Source organism: Dromaius novaehollandiae, chromosome 8, assembly GCF_036370855.1.
Source record: "Dromaius novaehollandiae isolate bDroNov1 chromosome 8, bDroNov1.hap1, whole genome shotgun sequence".
NCBI lineage: Eukaryota > Metazoa > Chordata > Aves > Casuariiformes > Dromaiidae > Dromaius > Dromaius novaehollandiae.
Window position 1 is genome coordinate 8,971,915 of NC_088105.1, and position 18,924 is coordinate 8,990,838.

An 18,924-nucleotide genomic window follows, 5' to 3' on the forward strand; every position below is an offset into this window, starting at 1 on the left:
TTGAGTCTGAATTTAAACTGTGTGTTTCATGTACTTCAGATGTATCATTTTTGCATCCTTTATTAGAGTTTTGTGTTTCATGAATATGGTCCTTTATGACCCGTAAACAGTGTGTCTGGTTTACTACTGTGGTCGTTGCAGTGTCATTGATCGCTGGAATATTATTTTGCCCCATAATACTGTAGTTTGTGAGCATTTTCTTCCTTACTGTTCCTCAGAGCTGTCCATACTGTTTTTTCTCTGGAAAGTTTCCTCCTATCACGCTGTCAATTATTGATGAGGTCTGCACTTGGAGCATTTGTTCGTAATGAATAATTTCAAAGACAAATGAAAGACCTCTCTGCAAATTTAATGTATTGCCCTTTTGTAGTGGTTTATATTGCTTTCTTAGAGTGGTGCACTGGGAAAAACAATCCAAAGGAAAAGCTGTTTTGTTTGAAGTTTTATGCATTATGTATATTTTTTCTCTGAAGCTGCAATACATGACATATCTAGGATGACTAAGAATGATATGCTATTGTGTGAATTGCAAATGGAAAGACAAATATTCCTTCTAAGTTAGTATTTTGTATGTTAGTATTTTATTTTATTTTCATACATTAAAGGACATACACTTAGCAGGAGGAGAGGTAGATTAGGAAGAATTACAAGATGCTCTGTGTTTCAAACTAAAAAAGTCTACTTTAATAAATATTCTATTCTCTGAAAAGGAAATAGTTTGTTAGGGTAATGTCCCCTCTGACTTTTTCGGTGATGACTAGCTTATTTATTTTCATTGCAAAGAATAATAGTGTCTCCTTACAGACGTAATTACACTCTAAAATGTGGACTAATTAGTTTTATGGTGGGCCTGAGTATGAGGGACAATCTGAGCTACCAAATTACATGCCTTTATCCTATAAATGAAAGGTTTGGTTCAGAGCTGTAGCATGATGCAGGTTCTTTGTCGCCGTACCCAACATGTGCTTGATGGAGGAAGGGACGTCCTTAGGACAGCTGGGAAATAGGCTGAATTAACACGTCTCCTGGACATTTGGAACCTGCAATGTTTGTGTATGGCATCAGCCACAACCTAATACCTGCCGCCTTCATCATCCGCCAGAGGGAAGGTGGAAACGCTGCCCAACCTGTTCTGGGTTGGAGTCATCTTTGAGGCTGAAAGCAGTAGTCTGAAATGCATGGCATGGCCTTTTCTTCCCTTCCCACCAGCTGGCACGGCTTGTGATGAACTGTTTACACTGCAGAGTATATGAAGTCTTAGAAGGTAAATTAACAATTTTGATCAGCCCAGTGTTACATACAGCATTGACAGAGCCTTGGGGTTTTACACCTGGAACCCTACCTTCTCCACGCTTTTTTTTCAATGTCATTTAATCTTCATTTTTTAAATTTGTAATTGACCCTGGCTCTCAGATTGGCTAGAACGTTTTTGTCATTTTGTCACTGCTTTCTTTGGAAACTGCAAATTTTGCCAGAGGAAAGCAGTAAAAGTGATTTTTAAATCTGTCTTCAGGCTGAACTTCTATGATTTGTCCTTTTTCTGATGGAAAAAATGAGGCTGAACTAGAAATACTGGGCTATGAACTTTAATGTAGTTCACTGTTGATTAAGCCACTGTCACACTATGTATTTTCAAGATAAACAATGTGAAGAGAGACTTAATGGGGTTTAAAAGCTAGATAAAAGCTTTTTCAGTATTAAAGCTAGCATTATCTATTAAGTAAATAGCTCCCTATTCTGAGCTGTCCCTAGTCTGAGACATCTACTGTTTTGCAATTTCCTTATTTAAATTTTCATTATTAACAGGTTACCCTAGTTTTCTAATAGTTTTGCAAGAAATTAGGATTAAAGTAGAATATTTTTGCAAACCGTGTAGGTAAAATATCTTCCCATTTAGCGAAAACTTGGAAAAATGGTAGTTGTCACGTAGAAGAGTGCTATGCAGAGGCAAAGAATGAGGGACTCCAGGTGTTTCCTGGACACACGTCTCTGTTTTGCCTATAAATAGCAATCTGTGTTTACAGTTACTGATTCTTTGCAGAAAAAGCTGCTGATACTTAATGGAAAACTTTGTACCATATTCTGTTTAGAATGAGGTCTGGTTTTAGATAATATTTTTGGTGTTTTCCATCTTTTATATCGTGGCTTGACAGACGTTTATATAGACAGATGTTAATCTGTTTTTCTCTGCTTAGTCTCTTCCTGAGAATCTGCAACCTGCTTTTCTATAACAGCAAATTTAGCTTTTGGTCTTGATCTCGAGAATGTGAAGGTGCTGGTGAGATTCAACATTGCTTGTGCCCCACTTACTAAACTGGTCAACTTCTGTTCCCCCAATTGAGATAAGTTATTCTGGTTTTTTGTAAGAATACGGTCCCTTAGGTGACTTGGTAGATCAGGTCAGCTTGCCTTTTGGATCACAGAAATAAAGTGGTTTGGGGAGGTTTTTTAATGCAAAAATCCGTATCAAGGGTGTACCTTATAGTGCTGTCCCCCGCTAGCTAACGTGCCCCGAAAGCACATGAAGATTTCAATAAGGCGGTATAAAATATGGGGCTCCTGCACAGAGGAGAGAGCATCTTCCACCCCAGAGCTAGACTGCTCGGCCCGGTTTGTGGGACGCGAAGTGGAGGCACTTGCCGCAAAACGTGTAGCCGTTCTGCAGTAATCTATGTTTGAAAACTGCAGATTTTGCGAATATGGTACATTAACTTGCTTGGAGCTGTTTGCCTTTTGTGTGTACATTTAATTACACATCCTATTTTAAGGGGAGGATGCCAGCTATCCTGTTTGTTGGTACTTCTTTTTTGATGTGATTAACTTGTTTACACTTGTCGACAGTAAGAATAACGTTTTAAAAATAGTTTTGTCCTTACTTTGCAGTTGGGAAAAGAGAGAAAAAAAGAAAAAGAGTACCATTTAATGCTCTTTGGGACTTACTTAGTTCTCTGAACACGTTCCGCGCTCCTTGGAAGCGGTGATACAGTCATTCTTGTAAAACTGTCTGGTATTCTGTTTTAAAGCAAAACTGAAAATTGCTTTTGACCTTCTGGATTAAACTTTGCGACTTGAACAATCCCAAACTTGATTGGATCTCATCTTTATGAGCCAAGTGCTCTGAAGTAATGCAGGCTATTGATCTGTAAACCCACAGACACCTAGAAAGCTTCTAAGTCTTCCAGAAGAAACACCCTCTGAAAACAGAAAAAATAGAAATATTGTGTGATGACATAGAAATATGTGTTATGTAAATATGGGTGGCAATGGATGTATAAATGGATATGTGATCTTACAGAAAGGTAGATTCAGAATTAGTAAGAGGATATCTTTATTTGCAGTATTCTCTGATGCACTGTTATACATTTTAAAATAGATTTTTCAATTAATAATATTTCAGTTGATTTACAACTTAATGACAGTTCATGGTGGCGAAAGTGCCAAATACACTATTGAAACACCATAAACTAAGTGTAGGTGAACCATGGTCAAATAGGTGGGGAATCACTCGTTATAACCGTGTGAGATCTGAAAGGGACTGTTAAGAAATGCAGCGGTGAACCAGAATGCAAGATACGGTAACGCTTGTCAGGAGGAAAACGATAAGGAAAACAAGACTGAGCATTTTCGATCTATGTTCTTCTTTCAATAGTATCTGTAAGTATCCAGATTAAAGAGTACTGCAGTGTATGCAATGTTTTCTTCAGTCTTGCTTGCTGTGATAATTAAGTGCAAGAAATGAGCAGTCGCATCCAAAAAAGCAATATCCGCTTAAATTAGCCCAAAGCGGATAAGCAACTCTGAGAAGTTTAAATTTAATCTACATCAACTGCATATTGTAGGAGTTGAAACAGTAGAATTTTTTTGAAAACTCTTGTATATATTTATAATATTCAAAAAGGAAGAGACCTTTTCATTTATCTGATAGCTCTAGCTAGATTTTGTAGGCTGCTGTAGCCCGGGTAGTATGAAACTAATTTGGATTGTCTTTCAAATTGATTTTCATTGATGTAAATGAATATACGATATTTGATTTATTACTTCCTTTTATGAGTCAGTCAGGACTAAATACAATCAATCTGGTGCTTCTCTTTTATCTCCCATCATTCATCTTGGTTTATTTCCCACCGTGTCTTCACAGTCCTCGCTGTTCCACCTTCTCTCCTTGCCTTCCTTTCGGGCCCTTCCCTCTTGTTCCCTTTCCTTGTCCCACGCTTCAGCTCTTCCTCCTCCCTGCGCTTCTCTCCGCTCCAGCGGCTCTTGCGCAGCGCGAGTCTGCTGGGATTTTTCCCCGTTTCGTTATTGAAGTAGTCCGTTCGTGAAGCAGTCGAGGTCAGCGCTTAGCCGCAGGTCGGAACCTTTTCCTCACCTTGGGCAAACACACGTATAGTGAAGTAACAAATGGGACGTGAGCTGTTTCGTCCGGAAAGCCAAGAGGAGACAAATAAAGGAAGAAACACTAAGCCAAGGTTACCCCATCGCTGTGACCTCGTCCCTGAGAGTCACCCTGTGCTGTGCAGCAGAAACGTGCTTGCCCTCGCGCAGCTCCGGGGGAGGCCTTTGCGCAGAGCAGGGGCCTTCCTCTTCCCTGCTTTACGAAGAGTCATTTCCTTGGCAGCTTTGGGGAGCCCCGGGATTGCCGAAGATGCTCCCGTGCAGCTGGACCTGCTGAGCCCTGCGCGAGGCAGCTCGGGTCTCCTCCGTTTGCCGGCATACCTGCTTACGGGAAGCCTGGTTTTTGTTTTTTCTGCCTACCACCAAATAAATATATATATATATTCTTTTTTTTTTCAAGATGCTCTTGGAGGTGAAAAGGATGTGGCGATAGGGAAGTTACTGAGTCAATTTACTTTTCTGGTTTTCCATTTTCATTTACCGGCAGCGTGTCAAACCCTGCTACGGGCTGCCCGTTTCCCATGAGACAGCTTTGTTTGTCCTTGTCCTCGCCGGCAGGGCCGGCTAGCGAGGCGGTCTGCTCTGACAGCCGTCCCGGCCGCCCTGCGAGCCGCGGGAGGTGGCCAGGCCCTTCCTGCAGGCTGGGGCAGTGCAGCGTGGAGGTTTGGGCCCTCCTCAGTGGCACGTGATGAGGTTTTGCCAGGCGGGTTTTGCCTTTTGGCAGGCCTCGGAGTAGGAGTCTGTGCGTGGCAATTAACGTGTTTATACAAACAACCTTATCTGTAAAAATGGGAGAATGATTTTCTTTGTGTCGGCTATAATGGTCGAGTAACACTGTAAACAAATCCTCCAAATTATAAAATTATATTTAATTGTTGGTGACCCTTGCAATGTATTTTAAGAGAATACCTTTGACTTCAGTCCAGCTGGGTTATTTTAGTTTGTTTGTTTTTGAAATGCTTATTAATTTAGCTGTACTTAGCTGTTACATAGCTTCTGGCTTTTGATACAGACATTAACATAACAGAGTAACCTGACTGAGCCGTGAGTTTAAATGCATGGAGCACTCTTGCTTTAAAAGCAAGCGCTGTCTCCTGGCGCTTTTTCAGTAATATCCTTTTAATGAAAGGATTAAATTTTTTTGTGGTTTCTTATTATTTTATCTTTTTTTTTCCTTCCATGCCAGAGGGCTTATATTGAACTGGGTTCAGTGCAGTCTCCTGCTGAGGAAAGTAGCTGCTTTCATGTGTCCCGTGGTTATGCCTTGCCCCGGATGGGCTGGGAAAGCAGCGTTTTCCCGCTGATGGGAGGCCACGGCCCCTTCGCGCTGCGTTCCCCCTCCTCCTGGCTGGGGGCAGACGTGAGGGACGCACGGGAGCACCGGAGCCCCCCGTGTCGGCATCTCTAAGTGGCTCGTGGCTGGGCCGCGGCTCGCAGCAAACGCCAGGGCTGCCTTCCCCGGCCCTGCTGCCCGCGCGGGCAGCGCTCGCTCCGCAGGGACCTGGGGGACCGCGGTTTCGGCGGCTGTCTGCAGCTGTCTCAGAGACTGCACAAGGTCCGGTGAGGAAATATGCACCGAGTGGTGTCCAAATTGTCGGCGAATAGTTTCTCATAAATTTCTCTTAAAAGAACCAGCAACAAACAGAGTGGAATAAAACCTTATGTGCAATGACATAGGAGCGTTATGTAACTTTTGTCATCAGTACAATGCTCTACCACCTCCACAATGGTGTCAGTTTTAGGAATAAAAACGCTTGACATACGTTAATTGCTTATTTGTGGATGTTACCACTTGAGGCTCACAGACGAGGGGCTTGATACGCAGGCATTAATATGCGCTATGGTGCATACGCAGACATCAGACGGGGTCTGGCAGAGCCAGGGACGAAAACCATGCGCTCGTGCTCCCATCCTTTCCCGCAGCCATCTGAGCAGCCTGCATCTTCCGCAAGGCACCGTCTCCTGAGGGGGGAGCGAGGACAACTTAAGATCAAGTTGAAAAATGATGTTGACGTTATACTCCCAGCAACCGAAAGAGCCATGGTCTTCCGTCTTCTAGTCCGCTGTCAGTGCTGAGGGATGGGTAGCGCCGTCAAGTCAACACAACCGCCGGTCTGGGGGTTCCTTACATGGAGAAGATGGACTCTGAATCGTTGTTCCCTTTGTACAGTTTTTTTCGTGTCTTCTATTCCTGTCATTGCGTCGTCTTTGGAATTTGCTGATCCTTTTCTAATCTCTGACAGGGTTGTTGATCTTAATGGATCTGGAAGAGGAGTGGTTCAAAAAGTACGTGCTTCAGAATAACAGGGCCCCTTCCCAGTAAAGGAGATGTGAAAGCAATGTTGTCACGGCAAATACTGATATAAATGCATTGGAGATATCAAATGATTGCTTGAATTATGCAGCTGCCATCAGGGAGAGGATCTGGGAGCGACTGAATGGGTGCTTTTACTTATTGGAAACGTTGCAGTTGACCGAAGATCTTGCTGAAGTATTTCTGTCTGCGTTATTGGAAGAAGGCCATAGTTCAGGAAAGTTAGGGACAGATGTTTCCTTTTTCAAGGAATAATAGGCACGCTTCAACAACTGCAAGCTTAAGAAACATTTTAAAATAAATGTTTTGGCAAATCGTCATTTGTGTAGTGCTTCAAGACACCTCTTCCTTGTTAGCACTCAGAAACCGTGAAAACAAACCAGATAAACTTACTTGATATTACAGCATTTTCTTTTTATATTAATGTTTTGCTGGCAGCAAGCCATACAGATGCTGATGGTTAGGATGCATTAGGAGGCACCTGTGTAGCTCTGAATTTTGGTAGGATTGTTTCGCAGAGCAGAAGTCACTCTGCTTGTAAATGAAAAATCAGCCAACTCTCTGGAGGGCAGCACTTTCTTGAAGCCTTAAATAGAGCAGTTACAGTGATCATCTCATCTTTTGATTTCCAAAAGTAGGTTTATTTTCAGAATTTGTAAAAGCATGACAAAGAGACACTGGCTAGATAGGTAGTTAGGTGGTGACACTGCAGTAAGCTAATTTTTTAAGTTCTACTTCTATTTACAAAGTTTATTTTAAAAATAAAGATGTCTTTTTAAGCAGTAACTGTGTGGGGGGGAGTTTATGCTTCTTGTGATGAAGATTTGAAGGCACTTAATAAAAATTGAATTACTTTTATAGCACCAGCAATTAAAGTAGATACATCGGAGTCAAGGAATCAAATACGCTACCTTTGCCATTTTCTGCAGTTTCACGTTAGTTTTTCACATCCATCTGATAATAATGAAGTTAAGTATTGTTTGTCAGGAGCAGGTCTAATGTGCTTGCAGAATTTACCCAATGAGTTGGTGATAGAGTCAGAAATATTTGAATTTCCAGTTATGGTTTAACCACAAGAGGTTTTCTAATCTTTTACAAATACATACATGTCTCTAACAGAGGAGACATGATCAAATACCATATCTAAAAACTAGCAAGCCAGAAGGAGCTTGAAAAAAATTGACTTGCTAAATGGATAAATCTATGAATTATATTTTTGCTTGTGTCATTAGGTAGTGCCTATACTAATTTCTGCAAAAAAAAAAAAAAAAAAAGAGCGTTGGTGAATAAATTGGATAACATGTCTTTTACTTGGTCTACAATATTTTCATGACCTCTACAGAGACCAGCTTTTCCAAGTAATAGCTATTAGAAACAACGAGAACAAACCTAAGGCAAAATCCATTGCTACCAAAATTCTCTTCAATCCTCAGTAAAAGAAAGTTAGATATCACATTTGCTAAAGCTTGTGTGACCCAACTAAAGCCTAAAATACAATAAAATTGAAATTGAAATGCTGTTATATCTACAAATAGATGCACATGGCTCTTCATGCAAACCATACATCGTATGCGAGAAGCAGAATCATCTGCTGGTGTACAGTGCTCCTTATCTCTCGTGAGAAATTAGGAAGCTTTCAAAAGAAGTGTTTAAGGATAACTCTGAATTCACAGCGTACCGTGCCAATGGCAAAATATTGATCTAGGGCATTCAAAGGTTGACCATCTTGCGCAGTAGCACGGGCAGCATTTTTCTTTTGAGAACAACTTTTGGAAGGAGTATGACAAAGGAAGGGCAATAAATTATGCATCAGTAGTATACAAGGGAAGGAGGGTGTGCAGAGAAGGAGAAGAAAAATAAAACATAAAGATAGTAAAGGTCATAGGTATTCTTTGTTTTTGAGAATGAGAGAGTGTATACAGAATTCATTGTTTCGTATCTGATCCAATATTACTGTGAATTTTTACAGAAAAATGTCATCTGGTCTGTTGTTGATTGATGGCTCAATTCTGTTAAGATCTGAGCTCTTTCTGCCTTTCCTGTGTGAATGCTACAATGTCACTTCCTTCTTTATGGCCACATATAGAGTAATATTTATATCAGTAACTGTTATTGTAGCATTACTTTTCTATTCTGTGCAGTCTTTAAGAATCTCGGAGGAGTTGTGTTCTGCAGGTCCGAGTCTATCTTGTCCAGCATCTCATAACTAAAGATGATCAGCCCCAGATTTTGGGAAGGTTAAGAACACTCATGCTGGGCGCCCGATCAGTTTGACCTCATCAGGTCTTCTCCTGCTCCCGGGTGGTTTTAAGATTGATTTAAACATTGCAAGGAATACAGTGGTGGTGTTTCAAGATTAACCTCATTGCAGATATCCTTGAGAATCATATAAATAGCAATAGTGATCATAGATTATGTAATGCCTAGCTCACCAGTCCAATTCCAGTTGTAGTGTGTCTAAAAGGATTGGTGTTCCTGCCTGCAAGCTATACAATAATTAGAGAATTGGGTATTTAGAAGTGATGGATAATTTTGTGTTGGCATGGATTTCTACTGTAGTAGATGCTTTCCTGAGGATCCTACCTTGGGAGTTCCTCAAAATCTGGGGCATGAACAGCTGCCCGCCACGAGTCAAAAACAGACTGAGAAGAATGGGAGCTCGTGTGGTGAGAGGAGATGTCTAGTTCCTCGTGCAGAGCCCTGTTAGTAATCCAGAGTATTATGCTGGTAAGAGAGGAGGGACTCTGACCCTAAATTTAGATGTAGGCTTCACCTGCCAGCCGCACAGGGCTGCTCAGATCTGAGCTATTGGTTTGGCCCTACATCCAACAAAACTGCGGTATCCTCCTGGCTGGAGAAACCAGTTTTGCCCAAGCAGCAATAAACACAGCTGATGATGAGGCAGAATTTGCAAAGTTCAGTTCATCAGTGTATTTACTGAACCAGCTTAAACACTATTTTCACTTTAAATGTCTTGATATGTAACTGCTAAAAAAAAAAAAAACCTCTCAAGAGTAATCCTCTCTGTTTTTTTCTGTTTCTGTTTTCCTGTTAATTAGTACTCTTTGAGTATTATATGCTCTCAGCTGAATAAAAGCTGATGATGATTGAGAGAAAAGCTATTTATAGAAAAGAGCCGAACCACACTACAAGGTATGTATTACAAAAACGCTGCAGAACTGAGCATGGGCCCAGCAATTTGTATTCAGGATTTGTAAAAGGAAGAGCTATTGATTTTATTTCAGATACTGGTTGGTAGGGAGACCTGGGATACTGTGCTGGATCACACATCTGCTCTGAGGGTTATAATGCGGGTGGAAGGCGATGGGAGGAGAGGGGTTGATGATGTGCGAGTACATATGCTGGCACAACGTGGCGACAGGTTTCCTTGGAGGCAAGAGTTTGGCAGGACCACGGTAAGAGCCGGGGCCGAGCTACCAGCCGGTTACGCAGCTCCTTCCAAACCCCTTCTGCCTGACCTCATCTATTTTGTGCATTTCATGTTCACTGCCTATTTGTAATTGCCTTCTAGAGAATTTAAGGTTATTATTACTCATATTTCCATTTCAGTAAAGCCACGTGTCTTAGTTGTGAGTGTGGAGCTATGTAGGAACACAAAGAGCTTCAAGGAACAAAATAAGGAAAACATAAAAAAAAAAAATTTTTTTCAGAAAACTGCTTAGCATCCTAAAACAATGTCATAATATCTAGTAATGTCCACTTGAGAAGCCAATATTTAAATTCGCAGCCTTTTCAGGATTAAGAAGCATGGATTTATTGAGGGTACCTCTGACTCCCACCCTCAGCAGCTGGTGCTTTTCCACATCATAGGAGAGACCGTGGCTGCGCAGCCCTTCTGCTCGGACTGACCGGACAGACCAACCCGCCCGTGTCCGTCTCTATCGAAAGGGAAGTGGTGAGCGCCGGTGGTGGCCCAGCAGCTCGCTTCCTATCGAATATATAGAAAAATTGCAATATCTAATCCTGAAGGAACATGACACACTAGATTTCCAGTGCATGACATTTTTGGGTGCTGAAAACTGGTCTTGATTTTTTTTTCCCCTCGCTTTCTCTGGGAATCTGAAATCGGGTATTTTTTTGGTAGTGAAGGGATGAAGCACAGGCAAGGCCATTTGATGAAAAATCAGCTGTTTGAACCTCACCAGACAGAGACCATGTAAGCACGTCCAGTCAGATAGTTCGGTGCTGTCAGGCATATACAAATCCTGTTTTTGCTTTTGCTTGTAACATATCTATGGTAAAGCCAAACTTTAGAGAACTTTAATAAGATTACCGAGATAAGCCTTGGGAAGTTAAGAAGTTCAGTACGAAAATTGCCTACCCTTATGCATAATGATACAGTTTTAATGACACACAGTCCTGGGGTTTTGGTTTCTTCTTTACGGCGTCCCTGCCTTGCTGTGTACAGAATGAGTAGCGGTTTTCTAATGAGTAGGGCTTTTTTTTCCGTATTATTTTTTGCTGTGTGGCCTCATGCCTTACTATGTAGTATTCAGACCAGGATTTGAGGATGAAGTTATTATTTTCCTCTTTGGCATTTCTGCAGGACTCATCACTACAGTATTTCAGTGCTTCAGATGTTAATTGATTTTCATAACACCCTACTGAGAAGAGGAATTATTATTAACCAGGGAAATGGAGCACAAGGAGATTGAGGTCAGAAGTACTGCTAAGTTTGAGGGCCAAGTTTGAAACACCTGTGACCTGATTGATTTTATTTTTTTTAGCAGTGTTCACATAAAACTCCCAAAGCAAAACTCCAGCTTCCTTTAGTTGCAACTGTAAGGAATTCTGCATTTCTCCATATTAAGTGCAGGGCTGCAATAGAGGCAGGTATATAATAAAAGACACTCGGCTGACCACTTAGGAAATTTTTTATTTAAGAGACTTGCCTGTTTTCACATGGGAACTTCTGGGCAGAGGCAAGGAGAGGATCTGTGTCTTAAGGGACAGCACTGAGATGATGTAGCCCATGAGATTTTCTTTTCTTCTGCTGCACTCTTCTGCTTCATACCATGCTTATCTTCCAGTTCTTGCAGCAAAGGGAGCAAGGCACTGCTTATAGGAGTCTCTTCGACTGCATAACCCTAATTCATCTCCAGAGTGGGTACGTTCAGGACAATAAATGAGCACAGGTCTTTTTTGGTGTGTGTGTGAAATGTTCCTAATTAAAAAATAGTTCATAATGTGCATGCGCAGAGGTTTCCCTATAATTCTTGAGTGCCTGCATAGCCTTAATTTCCCTTAACATTTCTTTTAACGTAATTTTCTGTATTTGAAAGCCCAACAGAGTCCACCTTCTGACATCCTATGCCCACATCCTAGCCAGGTTGTGACTAGGTCCTTCTGTTGTCTTTTTTCATTAATCGTTAACTAATCATGACTTTTAGAAGAATAAAAATCTTCTGAAAACTTGTATTTGAATAACTGTAACTCATCTGATGTGATGCTCCTGGGAACAGAGCTATAAACAAATTTTGGAAAAAGGTAGAAACTTAACCAAAATATTTTTCATACATTTTACAATGTAGCTGTACGCTGATCTTCACTCTAGACTCATTTATTGTTTCTGTTAGAGCATGAGTTTATTGTATTTCAGATGAATGTTGTCTTTTTGGAATAAGTTTGTTCTCATACTTTTTAGCCTTGATTTTTTTGTGGTGTCATTTAATTGTTTTTCTCTAGTTTTTTAGAAACATGTATTCTTCATAATGCTGAAAGAACACTCCACTTCTGACTCCTTTTTACTTAGAGACAGTGAATTTGCCCTTAGGCCTTTACATAGAAACATGTTTTGGTCTTACCTTGGACATCTACCTTGTAAACTTTTGCGCGCTCAATTATATGCTGTACTCAAAGGTAAAAAAAAAAAAAAAGACAAAAAAGACATAACCTCTCTTCTTGATAGGAAAAAACATCTATGCACTGGCCATGGTGGCCTTTCTCTAACTTTCTTTAAAATGTTTAGTTCTTTTCAAATTTGTGCTGAAGAACTGATAGGAGAAATGGTAATACTGATTTGAGAAATCTGACTTAGAGAAAGATGAAAGCGTATGAGAAAGCGAGTTGTGTGCTGAACGTAAGAAAAGGGTCCTGAAACAAAGTACTGATTATTTTTCACTCACATTTTTTATGACAGGTTTCACTGCAGTCTTTATTCACTATTTACACCGCAAAGCTTAAATGTTTCAGGTATTTTTTAGAACCACTTAAAATTAGAGAAAGAAAAGGTTTTGTAACAGCATTCGTGAGATTGATCAAAGTTGTAGCACTTGCAAAAGGGTGTTTTGGATAGTATATTGCAAATACATTGTAGGGTTCAACATCACAGCACAGTTTTGAAAGTCTGTACTCTAATATTATTGTTTTGCTTGTTTGTATTTAAGTTCCTTTCTTTTTCATCCTTCCCATACTGGCCAGTATGGCACGTGCCTCTGCAGCACGTACCGCAATCGTGAGCGTACAGCCCTCTCATTCAGACTGGGACGGATTTTTCCCAGATACCTCTTGCTGTTTTTCCCAGCTAAGGAACAAAGACAAGAGCAATGCAATCTGATGCCTACTAATATTATTAAAAGGCAAGTTTAATTATTACTAGGACTTAGGCCTTGCTATTTTTCCTGAGAAGTTCTACCTATAGGATGAAGCCTGTAAATCCTTGCATATTCTTCCAAAATTGTCTCTCTGTGTGTATGGTAATAGTTCTCCTGAAGTTTTACAGCGATGTTGTAGAAGTCAAGGGTTTAGAGCTGTGTAAAATGTCTGTGATGCCAGGTTGTTCTTCCTGAAGTATTTCTAATGTAGTTGTGTTTTCAGGCTGACTTTGTGGAGTGTTGACATGAGGTCACTAAACTGTCGTCTGCAATATGAGTCCAGAAGTTTGATAGCTACAGTCATGGCTGACCTGAATTCCTGCTTCCCCTGGTTTTATCAGTTGGTGTCAGAAACTTAGCAGATTTTTAAATGGACTCAGTAGCTGTATTCTAGCCCTAGATCTTAAATTGCATTGAAGGCATTTCATGATACGTAACAAAATTGTTAGATCAGTCTAAGAGAGGAACGCTGTAGTTATTTAGCTTCCCGTGTGTTTGAAAGCCATGTAAATGAAAATGCTCATTAGAGAAGTCGGGTTAGCGAACCGCTCATTATTTAGGTTTTTAGTCTTTGTTTTGCTGCATGCTGTTTACACTGTGTGGTTAGTTTTGGTTGTTAATAGTTACATGATGCTTAGATATCCTGAAAATTGTGATGGGAACCTGATGAAAGGATTCAGCACAAAAGCATGTTTATTTTCCCCATCAGTGCCAGGTAGTCTGATTAAAAAAAAAAAAAAAAAAAAAAAAAAAAAAAAAGATCACTCTCTTTGCAAGCTTTCCTTCCCTTGGCACGCTTCCTTTCCTTAGCAAAGGCAAAGCAACTGGAAATTAGGACACTGTTAATGGTATGTTCATGGTAAAGATTCGAAGCAAACATGAACATGAACAAGAACAAGAAACCACCTAAACGTGGGGGATTCCCTGGTAGCTGACTCCAGCGTGTTCAAAGATTTTTTTTTTTTAATGGATGGTGCTGGGTTATGAACTCTGCAGTCTGAGGGTTTGGAAGCTTCTCTGTGACAAATAGGTATGCTTTGTTTTCAAGGCAAAAGGAGTTATAGAAGATTTATTTTCTGGTTTAAGTCACACGTGAGAATTCTGTTGTTTTTTCCTTTAGGATTACAAAAGTAATAGAGAAAAGCAGTGTTTGACATTTACCAACCTAAAGATACTGTCTCACACTGAGAGTAATTGTAACCTGAAGAAAATTGTGTTGTCTTTGTAGATGTAACCCTGACAGGGTTACCACTCCTGATGCACAGAGGAGAATTTCCCAGGTCTGCTTGCAACTGTTTCCAATCTTTTTATAAAAATACAGTATTCTAAGCAGCTTCTTCCTTATGTACAGAGCTAGGGATGTCTAGGGAACAGTTCAGTTGCTTAAATATTGGCATCTAGTGTCATTTTAAGTGTCTTTGGATATGCAGATCGTCCACATGGAGCTTGCAGAGGTGATGCAGCACTTAGAGGAGACTTGAATGCTTCTGCAGTAGCAGCCGCTTGCCAGGCAAGGGTACCTCAGCGCTTCTCCGAGGCTTTCCACACCCCTGGTTAGGCACCTGAGCTCACCTCTGCTTGCTAGTCGATGTGCCAGCGTCATTGAGTTGGAGACGCTGTGGTAGCAAGGAGAGACCTGGGATTTCTCTGACAGCATAACGCCTTTTTTTTTTTCTTCTATTTTTGTTCCTTTAAGGACCACTCAGTGGTAAACTTTGAACATTTCCAAGCAATAGTTCTAATTTGTAATCAACACTGTTTTTCTGGTAGATTGATATGTGTTCAAAATTGGTACCTCTGAGGTTATGAGAAAGAGTCTAATTTTCTTTTCTTTTTTTACTTCCAGAGAAATACAGTAAGCATATGTTCTGTAGGAAAAAAGCAACTGTGATTAAATAGCCACTCATTTCCCATGAGTTTTAAAGTTGGACTGTGAGCCTGAAGGACAGAGAACATGCCACGTTGCTCTTGTTAAGCAGTCAAATTATTACTGCAGTTGAGACTAGAGGTTTCTCTGTTTCTTCTCACATGCATTTTTGGAGGATGAGTCAGTAAAGCAGTTATCTAATGTATCCATGTTGACTGCACGTAGAATTTTGTATTCTGTGTGTTTAATTATACTGTTTCCGGGCTAATACTTTTGGATTTTTTTTCTCCTTTTTACAGGATTCTGCTCAAGAGAGTGTCATTACCAGAGATATTCATCGTACGTTTCCAGCACATGATTATTTCAAAGATACAGAAGGAGACGGTCAGGAATCTCTATACAAAATCTGTAAGGTACAGTCAGTACTCTGAATTTTAAAGTCTTCCATATTTTTCTGTGACTGTATTTTCCCCTGGTAAACCTGTTCTGATTCAAAACACTACTCAGTAGGATTTTAAGGCTTTATTTAGATTGTGCATGAAGACTGTAGTGTTTCTGCAGTACTAAATATACTGAAGCAGTTTTTGTAACTTCCCATTTTTCATATCTCCTAAGATGCCTATCAGAAGTATTCAGGTTAGCTTTACTGACGGAGGGGTTTGATGTCAAAGGTCTGTTTCGGTAGGTGTGTGGAGCTGCTGAACTTGCTCTGCTGGTAGAGGCTTCAGAGGAAAAGCAGCTCCCAGAGCCACTCTGCCGTGAGGTTAAGGAAGACCCTCCGTGAGATAATTACCTAGAGAACAGATTAGCTGATCTGTTCACAATATCGGTGTGTAACTTTCCAATCATAGTTCTCAAATCACCTCTGATGAAGAAATATCTATAATTTTTTCCAATTTGCAGGTGGGGGAGCTGAGGTACTAAGGGAGCAGAGTCGGCTGGGTTATGCAGACAGGCATGTTGCTAAGCAGGGAGCCGGGAGGAACGTTGCAGCCAGATACGGGGTTCCACTGTGGGCAGCTGTAGGTTTTGTTTGTGGCTTTGGCCATCATCCTCTTTTTTTTTTTTTTTAACATGTAGAATACATGAGTGCCTTGGACAAAGCCATTTCCGCTTCTCTTCCTTTTCCTTATTACTCTCTTTCCTCCTCCAGCTGATTAACAGACAGATGTCTGTGAGATGGAGTTGTCAATAACAAGCAAGGAGGCCAGAAGAGTTCAGTAAACAGTGTCCTGCCTTTGGGGCATGTTGATACATATTCCTAGTCTCCACATATGTGCTGTGGTTATACAGTCTCCTATTCAAACAATAATTGGGCAGCTGTTAAATATAGCTGCTTTGGTTAGACATGTTCGAATTCATTGTCCTAGGTAGTTCACATTAGAAAATAAATAAATAAAGGAGCAGAAAGGACTTTGGACCAATTATATTGATTTCACACTAATCTTGGAACACTAAAGGTGTTCTCAAGGGCTATGAGAAAACCGTTCTTGTGTCAATCTTTAACAAGAATAACTAGGACAATGCAGGTAATTGTTGGCTTGTCAGTTTGATATCAGTTAAGTGAAAAATGATGGAATGGCATTCAGCTTTATCAAGGATTAAATGTGAGAAATATATTATAATGAATGCCTATGGGTTTATTGAAAATAGATTTTGACAAGCTAATTAAAAAAAAAAAAGAAAATACAGGTTTGGCTGGTGAAAGTAATTTTGTCAAAATTCTGTAGATCATTTAGTCTGATGCCACACAAAAATTGTAAATGCTAGACAGGTTAGAACATGAACAAACTGCACATTAAAGAATTAAAAGGTGGTTAGCCAGAAGATCTCTGATTATCAGCATTGAATAAATGTATTTTAAACACGGTGTCATAAAATAAACAAGCTCACTTGTTTATTTGGTGCACTTATATTAGTCACTTAAAAGAAAACAAAAACATTAATTTGTGATAAAGATTTATAGGTGACGCAGAGAAGGAGGAACAGTAAATAATAAAAAGGGCAAGAGGATGTATAAATAGATGAATCTGATGTAGGAGTAAAATGGCTTGAGTACCTGAGTATTTTACAGCGGCCGCAGCTGCTCTTGATTTTGATGCCTGTGTCCAGAATGCAAGACGATGATTTCTAACCTGGAAAGAATTTGCAGAAGTTCCATGACAATGGTTCAAGGATTTGAGAGCGTACTTTAAATGAGAGACTCAAGCAGTTCAGTCAATGTTGTTTAATAAAGAGAAGAAGATAAAGTGGTGAATCTGGTTTGACTAGAAATGACTTAGAGGAATTTTCTCTCTAGCAGGCAGCCTGAGAGAGGCAGAGATTTCAGTTCTTCCTGAGTTTTCTGTAGTAAAGGTGAAGTATTCCATGTGTTTTCCAAAGCTGAGAGCTCTCCTCACTCTCAGGGCCTCTCCTTCTGCAGAGAAAGGACCTGCAGATCTCGGACCTCTCATCCTCACGTTTCTTGAAGGATCTAGATCACAACGTACCACTGCGGATCGCAAGGTTAAGACTGCTTTTCCCACAAAGTATTTTATATTTATCAGCAATTGAATCACCTCTGCCATTTTGACACTTCCTCTTGATATGAAAAGGTCCCGCATAACATCTTTGCAGTCAGCTTTTGATTACTACTCTGAACAGCTTTGCATCATCAGCAGACTTTGTTACCTTGCTATTTTTGTGTGATTTGTGCAGGACTTGTGAATATTTTGAACAGTACCAGCCCCAGCATGTCTTTCTGTGAGATTCTGGGAGCAACTTCACTCTCATTTTGTGGATGAAAACTGACTGTTTATTCCTACTTTTTGTTTCCTATCTTTTACTAAATTATTTGAATGCATAAAAGGACCTTCTCCTGTGGTGGCTTAGTTTCCTTAAAAGTCTTTGCACGGAGATCTTGTGCAAGGTTTTTAAAAAATCTGAGTAGACTGTATGGACTGGATCTTTCTCTCTCTCTCTTTTTTTTTTTTTTTTTTTTTTTTTTTATGTGCCCCTTCAGAGAAGGGTTTGTGGAGCATTGCTTCCCTGCACAACAGCCGTGCTGAAACTTCCACAGGGTATTATTCCGGAGTTTACTGATTTCATACTTGATGGTTTCTACTACTTGCCAGGGTGGAGATCAGACTTAGCTTTTGTGTAGCTTTCCAGGCAGCCCTTTTCCTCCGGCCTTGTGCTGTTTTCCTAAACGGCCGTGGCTAGGGTCTGCTAATGATCTGTCCATGGCTAACTGGGCCTTGAGAAAGAAAGATTGTTCCAAACTGGTTAATTTGTTTATAAGCTTGTTATTTCATTGGGAAAAAATCTGCGTTGGAAATAACGTTGTGACAGCTTTCTGTCAGCAGCATAGCTTTTGACAGAGGTGCTGGGTGTTCACGCTCTTCTTCTGACATGAAAACGAGATGTTTGAAGAGTGGGATTATTGGATAAGGTTAGAAAAAGTCAGTCCTAAAGTGGGAGGGTAAAAAGCGGGAGAGCAGCTTCTCCATGCCCCGCTGCAAGGAGAGGTGATCTGAGCTGTCAGATGAAAAGGAAACCCGTCGAAAGCTCACGGCCTCACTTCAGCGGCTCCCTCAGTTTTAGTTCCTTCTCTTCATCTCTGCTGCAGAACAGCAGGAAACCGGGAAAGCTTGAAACTTTTTCCGTTGCGGAACATTTGTGTGACAAAGTAGCTAAAAATAAACTTTGAAGGCTGACAATGGTGATGAGCAATGAAAGGAGAGAGCTAGCAGCTCCCG

The 18,924-nt window shown here is 40.5% G+C and overlaps 1 protein-coding gene and 1 long non-coding RNA gene across 12 annotated transcripts in view; one reads left to right on the forward strand and one right to left on the reverse strand.

Moving 5' to 3' along the window:
* Nucleotides 1-18,924, forward strand: part of RABGAP1L (RAB GTPase activating protein 1 like) — a 263,348-nt gene that overhangs the window by 141,574 nt on the left and 102,850 nt on the right. For all 9 annotated transcript variants that reach the window (XM_064515591.1, XM_064515588.1, XM_064515592.1 and 6 more), the window contains one exon: nt 15,487-15,600. In XM_064515591.1, coding sequence (XP_064371661.1) covers nt 15,487-15,600 — 114 coding nt within the window. The remainder of the gene's footprint in view (nt 1-15,486; nt 15,601-18,924) is intronic.
* Nucleotides 3,312-17,391, reverse strand: LOC112983695 (uncharacterized). Of its 3 annotated transcripts, none has more exons than XR_003259311.2 (2): nt 17,247-17,391; nt 3,312-6,893 (listed from the first exon to the last, which is right to left on the reverse strand). It is a non-coding gene; the product is annotated as an uncharacterized LOC112983695 (long non-coding RNA). The 3 variants fall into 3 exon arrangements; XR_010390115.1 differs by having other exon boundaries at nt 3,312-6,985; XR_010390116.1 differs by lacking the exon at nt 3,312-6,893 and adding an exon at nt 13,996-16,484.